The 7,570-nt window shown below is 45.2% G+C and overlaps 1 protein-coding gene across 1 annotated transcript in view; it reads left to right on the top strand.

The window, feature by feature from the left end:
- Positions 1-2,843: 2,843 nt before the first annotated feature.
- LOC104271271 (anthrax toxin receptor 2-like) overlaps positions 2,844-7,570 on the top strand; it is a 28,063-nt gene continuing 23,336 nt past the window's right edge. The window contains exon 1 of the mRNA XM_009865891.1: positions 2,844-2,908. Within this exon, the coding sequence (XP_009864193.1) occupies positions 2,844-2,908 (65 nt within the window). The remainder of the gene's footprint in view (positions 2,909-7,570) is intronic.

Below are 7,570 nucleotides of genomic sequence, written 5' to 3'. Positions count from 1 at the left end.
GGGGAGCGGGCAGGCAGCCCTGCCGTGCCCCCTGGGCTCCCCGACCGCCGCCCTTAAAGAGACCGCTTTCCGAAAGGGAGGCCTGCTAACCCGCCGCTCTTGTCCTTGCAGGTCTGGGAGCGTAGCGCAGAACTGGCATGAGATATTTGATTTCGTGAAGCAGCTGGCAGACAGATTCGTGAGGTGTGTTTTTCTCTCTGATAGTGGGATATGTTGAAAAACGTCCCGTGCTTTTCGAAAGGGGACAGACAGGCTTCACAAACGCGTGATGAGATTGCGTTCTACTGCCCCAGAATTGCTGGGAAACGCTGCAAACTTTTACTTTGTTTTCTCGTGTTTGGCACTTAGTTAAAAGCTGGTAATGCACATCCCTAAATACTTACTCTCTAAAATTACTCTCTGGTGCAAGTTGATGATTTTTTAAACTTTTATTTCCCATAAGTCACATGCCTCATTTACACCCAAGAACTTGTCTTACCCTGCTCTGAGAGGTGTACATCAAAGAGGGAGTCTAAATACATGTCTCCTTATAGGTAAATATACGGTGCAGGTCAGAAGGGAAAGGAGTATATGTTAAGGTCAAACGTGCAGGAAGTTTATGCCTCCTTAACAGTGCGCGTTTTTTTACATCATTGTAATCAGCTTGGCAACTGACTAGCGGTACTGTCTGGCAAGCATCGCTGCCACAGAAACGGCTGTCGTAAATACTGGCTAACAGGACTCTGTACAAACAGCTGAGGATTACTCTGATGCAGCAGTTTGCTTTAAAAATAACGCAAAAAAACCCATAACAAAGTAAAACAAAGGAAGTCCTGCAAAGACAGAGATGTTTTGATGGTTCTTGCTAATGAAAATCAAGTACAGTGGGCAATTACAATCTCAGCTGGCCAATGAAGAGATACAATTAGGCTTGCATAATGAAATATTGCTTACGCTCATCTTGTCAAAAACAACTCTTCTGTAAACCAAGTGGGTGACGTGAGCTTTTGAAAGTTATTTTGTAGGCTCTAGAATAAATAACACATATATAAAAGAAAAGATCCCGAGGATACCAAAGCAGCACTTCTTTCTGATGAGTGCTAAAAAAGACTTTTGCCTCCCACTGAGAGGGTGGTGCTGGCTCAGTGTAAATGTTTCAGTTCATAGTCTTCTACAAATGATGCTCCTGCCCGCAACAGTTGTGTAGCAGTCCAGCTGCATTATCTGAAATAAAGCTGTTGCATTGGCAAGGCCCTCCGCTGACCCTTCACGCCATGGGGGGACAAGCTGTGGCACAGCGCCAGCGTCCGAGCATCTCCCTTGGTGTCCTGTTGAAAAAGAGTAGCTTGTGGGAAGAAGGCAGAGAACCCGTCGTCTCAGTTCAGAGAGGGCTGTGCCTGGCAGGACGGCCGGGTCCAGCGGGGGCGTTCGTCCCGTCCTCTTCCGTTGGCACACCGTCCGAGCGCTCGGAGAGCGAAATGCAAATGGGACATCTCGTGAGGAGGACAGTTTTGTGGTCGCCCTAAAGACAAGTCAGCTAAATTGTAACTTTGAGGCTGCTGGGCAGAGAGTGTTGCGTGTCAGACGGGAGAGTCTCACGTTACTTGTTCTAGGCTAGTGATGTAATTACCACACACTGGAATTGCAAGTGCTGCTTTTGTGTTTTGCAACTGCTTGCGACAACTGAGAAGACTGATCATCCTATGATCCAAATTGTAACTGTATTTTAGCCCATCTCAGATTTTTGGGTTCAGAGCCTGAACAGATAGACTGCAAGACTGGACCTTAAATCTAAGGTCGGTTTAGTTCTGTGCAGAGACTTGCATTTTCATGATGTCAGCAGTAACGTTAAGTCGCATCGTTGACATATGTGAACTCAGAGTGCATGGTCAGTCCCCTTTACGAGTCATCTTTACTAAGACGAACTCAGTTGACGCTGATACACATGTACAGCGCGTTATAAAATCACTGAATGTATTGAAATGGTCATGAATAAAAATTGAAAGAGGGCAGGAGAGATGCTGTTAGATCTTACCTTAGCAAAGTTACCGTCTTGGGCTTCCAGAGCATTAGTTCTTACGTGTCTTCCTCTGATAAGTTGATATAATTCCTTGTTGGAGGAGGCAAATGGGTTTCCTCAAGAAAGGGCTGAAACTGCAAATGAAATCAGTTCGTACAGTAATGCTTTTTATGATGATGTTTCCCTGGATACTTTTATGGAAATTGGTCTTGAGTGATGCAGCTGAATGTCACTGATACAAACAGGTACTTAGTCTGCAACAGTTTGTCATCGTACTTTTTTAGGGATCAATCAGTTGGAAGGCACTCTGATGATTTTAGGACCAAAAGGCACGCTTTTAAGCTTATATGGTGTCAGGATCGACCTTTAAAAAGGAGAAACTGACTTTTGATTATATCTGTGTTTAATTCCCCAGATTAAGAGCATAACCTCAAAGTCTGTGTCTCTGACTTCTTCCTACACCAGTAGTCATGAAAATGTAAAAGGATGTGTTACCTTCTGTATGTTGGTAGCTCACAACCTCTGAAGTTCATGTTCGGTTGGGTTACATGACATCTTCACTGTTAAGCTTGGAGTGTCTTGATCTGGAAACTAGTTGGGAAAGAATGAATAATAGTTCTGCTGCTTTATTCTCAAACCATCTGTTTAAGGAGTTGATAGGCAGAAATTCTTTAATGCTTCTCATTCGGCATCTGTAGTTCAGAAGTATCTTCTGTGAAAGTTGGAGGATAAAACACGGCATTAATGAAGCACGAATAAGTGAATAAAATGCCGGGTGTCTGTACATTTCATTTTTCTAAAAGGTGTTTTTTCTCCCCTTTTTCTCCTTTTCAAAAGCCCCAAGATGAGATTGTCCTTTATCGTCTTCTCCACCCAGGCTCACATCATTATGCCATTAACTGGAGACAGGTTAGTGCACTTGTTTTTTTATTTCTCCCTTCCCTCCTCCCCTTCAAGGGCTCTTATTAAATCGGAGGAACGTGAACGGGTACTGGACAATAACTGATACCTTTAAGTGGTGGACAGTCGTGAAGCCTCTGTGCAGAGCTGGATTGGGTTTTGTAAATGCATCAGTGGATAGCCTAGGAAAAAAGGAAGGAGAACATCGGTGGGAAACAAATTCTTCAGGTGAACTCTGCCACTGCTTTGCAGAACAACTGCAAATGATGTTTTCGTCTCTGCGTGACTCTGCATCTTCCTTGGCACAGCAGGAGAAAGGATTCTTGCTTTTGTAAAGCAACCTCAGCTGATATTGTCTCCATTATTTTTTCATGTCTAGGTAAAGCACACAAAAGTAAATTAATGTTTCCCATAACTGCCTGTTAGTTAGGTATTGCATTTTGTATTTGCAAATCACGACTTCAGTATGGCTTTCGACAGAGTTGCGAGGTCTTTCTGGCGCTGTGATGATGTGTGGACATGCCTAAACTTTCAATTGATGTTTCCTAAGGCAGCAGAGTTTAAGAGTGCTCACTTCGATTTCTAAAGCAAATAAGTATGAGCAGCTAGAGTGGCTCAAGAAGTGGAGGTAACAGAAAGAGTAGATCAGAGAGAGATGAGATTGTTGCAGAATTAACTACTAAAATCACAGGAACTGGAAAACGATATTGCAGGATCAGTGCTTTCAGCAGAGGGACAGTTGTGCTGTTAGCAGAGGCCTCCAGTATCCATTCAGCCTTGTCAAAAAAACCTTTGTCCTCCTCTCTCTCTCTCCCCACCTCGCGTGCAGAAGCTACCACATCACACAGCTTTTTGGATTTTGAACACGTGGATAAACCAGTGAGGAGTCATTTTAACAATCCATGGCACACTAGAAGTGAGGCAGTCCTTCCTTTGTGCTCCCTTTAGTAGAGACAATACAAAACATAGTCTGCCATAGTCAGTTAGTTTACTGTGTGGGTCGGTTGTTATTTTTTCTTTTTTCTAAAAAATACGTAATAGCAAGCACAGTACTTACTGAAGAGGCCCGCCATTGCCAGCAGAGAAACATGTCACAGTACGGAAGTGTGTGCTGGCATCCTAGAAAGAGGATGTCTAAAGACCTGGTTCTAAGCCCCTCCTGTTTTAGCATTTAAAGAAGTGGTCTGACTCAAGAACGACCAAGTTTTCACTTCCCTCCCACCCGGACTCGGATACTGGAGCTGCTCTCTGTGGGGAGAGACAAGGTCATAAGCCATTTTTCCAGATGGCTCAAGAGAGGTTGGGAGAGGACACTTCAGGCTGTTCTGAGGACTGCCGAAGTCAATGAGATGCTTTCTCTCAATTTCAATAGGCCCTTAATCTCTGTCAGTGGCCTATTTCTTATCAGGCACGGAGCGCCCACACTGGTAGCATACAGACCCCTTGGAATGCTCGGGCAGAACGCTGGAACCCCGCCACGCAAACACAAGTGCCTTTTTCATCGCCTGTCAGTGGCACACTCGAAGCCACGGAAAGAATGATGTTTTTCTCGGAAGCCTTGTTTGAAGCATGGGAAGAACCTTACTGAGTTGTAGGGAGTTCTTTTGCGGGACTTCCGCGCAAGGTTTGCCGCTGATTTTGTGAGCGTGGCAGGGGAGAGGAAATGACTGCCTGTATTGTTCAGGAGGAAGTATAGGGAGAATGAAGAAATCTCCTTACGTGAGTAACTGTGACCAGATGTACATACGTGAGAATGGATACAGTTGGAACAGCTGTGCTTTTAAATATTAAAGAAGTCAACAGAGGAGAGTGCCTTAGAATTTCTAACTCCTGTTGTTCCAAACAGAAGATAAGGATGCCAAGTACAGTGCAATTGTGGGGATAGGTGTGTATGATTATGGGATATTACAGCCTTGGGGTTCTGTGTGCATTTTGGACTAGCAGGCATGTTTTTCCCCTGGCCTACTTCCTAATTCACAAACGTCGGGAAACTTCAATTAATTCCCAGCTGTTAGTTCAAAGTAGGGAAGTCCTTTCTGTTTTGAAAGCCTTAGGCTTGTAATTGTTTGCACAAAGTTATTGCTGGCTTTTACTGCATATTAAAGCCGTGGATATAGAGAAACCCACATCATAGTGCCAAAATCCCCAGATTACCAAATATTTTGTGACTATGAACAACGCTATATGAGTAACTCTGGAAACAGGAGTCACCGTTAACCACAGTACACACAATGCTGTAACAAACGCATAGCATAAAAACAGCACCCAGATGAAAAAGACTTCTCACAGTGCTTATATCCCAGCGTACAGAGACATTTCCCCTGTGAAGTTTAGCTGGAAACTGTAAGCTGTGTGGTAAACAGAGATTTGTGTGTTGACATTTGGGGCTCAGTTTTGCTATTAGTTTTGAAAAGCAAGTTGTAACACTTACGAATAACATCCAGATGGCACGACGTCATCTGCATTCCCTTTTGGCCAACTGGCCAGCAGGATTTCAGCTTTCTGTAGACCTGCTTCTGCACCATTTGACCGACAGCCATGAACAGGACTAGCCCCGCTGACTCTGCTTAGGTGAAACTCCTTCTGGAACTAAAGAAAGGTTGTGTTAACGAAATGGGGAAAATAGGATACGTAGGTACCTTGTACCTTACTGTCTGACTTTAGTCTGTATCTGGTTCTGAACTGGAGCAGTTGTTCTATCACAGAGTGAGCCCTCCCAAACCGAGAAGAAAGATTGGGAGGAGGAGAGGAGACCGGCGAGTTGAGATGAGAACAGATTTCAGGAAACTGCAAAACTAATATCGATACTAATGCCAATAAACAGGACACAAAGTTATACTCAGCACACTGAACGCACGGCAGTCACTGTAAACGGGAAGGCAGTCCTCATGAGCAGAGCGAGCAGCAAGTCCCTTCGTGATGGTCACCCTTGAGAGGAGGAGGCACAGGAAGAGCCTAATACCCAGCAAAACTTCCCCTTTTATACTGAGCCTGCCGTTGACAGAACGGGATACACCTGCCGGCCCCTGCCCTGGCTTTTGCCCCTCCCAGCTCCAGCCTGACTCCAAACTGCTGACAGCTGCACCCCCCAGCAAAACCAGGACAGTGACCAGCTGTCCCTTACCGTGCTTGTCCAGAGTCGGGTGGAGTACTGGCTATTCCTTTATCGCACAGAGACGTGCAGTCTCGCAAGACATGGACGCATTTTGTGCCTCCGTCACATGTCCTGACCCTACACTGTGGTTCAGGAAACTGGCCAAAATAGGGCCATCTGCTGAGAGCGTATGAAGTACAGCAAAGTCAGCCACTTATGTGTTTGTTTTCCAGCTGGAGCCCATGCAGGAAACCTGAAGTTTGAAGCAGTATTCAAGAGGTGCAGAAAGCAGCAATCTCCTCCAGATTATGCGTCTGAGGGGGCTAATATGGGGGATTTGATTTCACAGATAGGACAGCCCTGTTTGTCAGGAATGTAAGCCTTTCTCCCCGCTTTGATTCGCTAACCAGTTTGTGCATTTTCTTGTTATCGTAGTTCTTAGCAACAAAACTGGAATGCCTGTTTTGTGTGCCTTTATGTGTTAGAGATGGACCATGTTGCCTCACAGGCCGTGACCTCATTCGTGGTGATAAATAAATGCTCTTTGGGAATCACAGTTTCCCTGCCAAGGCTCCAACTCGCAACACACCGAAAAAAAAGATTCAAGGTTCCAGCACTTCAATAGATAGAATTCAACATGAAAAAGAAATCCAAGATACTGTCCCCCATGCAGAAGAGCTAAGAATACCACTATTTAAAATGTAAACATTAATGGAGACTCGGCGTTTCGTACAGGGCGAGCAGCTTCCCCAGCTGAATCAGTGAGGATTTCAGCTGGTTCTAACCTCTGCAGCACTAATGTACAATCGCAAAATTTTCTTCCTAAAAAAAGCACGAATTTGAAGGGTTTTTAAGATGCAGTCCTCAAGCATGCTTTGCTTTCTGACAAGTGTGAGCCTTTCTTTCTGTGTTGAAGATGCGTGTATTTGCTGTAAGGCAAATGCCTATTCCTTTCTGTTAAGTGTTCTTACTCCCAAAGACGGCATTATATCGCTGAGACACTAAGGTGCCTCATGCCTTATCATTGAGTTTGCACTCACTGAGGCCAAAACCAAGCTGCTGATTTTGTTTTGCTTTTTCCAGCTGCCTCCCTTGTCCAGCTTAAGCCTTGAAATCAATGGCCCTTGAGCCTTTTTTGCTGTTCCTGTGCTGTGGTAGCGGCCAGATACCCAGGCTGAGGTCACGGCTCGGTTATTTCAGTACAGATAAGTTCTAAAACTAGACCTTCTCTGTAGATTTTTGTGGCTGCAAAAAAATGCTACAGAAACTAGAGAGAGTTTTGGGAGCATCGAAGAGCAGGACTGAGGGCTTCAGAGTGCTATGGCTGATGGACTAAAAAGAGTCCCATTACTGGAATGATTCAGGCAGACAGAAGCTCCTGTGCTTGCCTGCAAAACCAGCTGGGTGCGAGCTTGAGCGTGGTGGAGCTGACTGCTCCAGCTCTCTGGTGGGGCTCATTTGCTGGTGCCCCAAGTCCTGCACCCACACTGGACTTGTGACATCCAGCTCAGGACGTGCTTGTACCTAAACAGCTCAGAGCATGGGTAGAGCTTGTTCACATCTGGCTGGGCCTATCC

This window comes from Apaloderma vittatum, unplaced genomic scaffold (genome assembly GCF_000703405.1).
Source record: "Apaloderma vittatum isolate BGI_N311 unplaced genomic scaffold, ASM70340v1 scaffold21223, whole genome shotgun sequence".
Classification (NCBI taxonomy): Eukaryota; Metazoa; Chordata; class Aves; order Trogoniformes; family Trogonidae; genus Apaloderma; species Apaloderma vittatum.
This window is presented reverse-complemented; position numbering and strand designations above follow the sequence as displayed.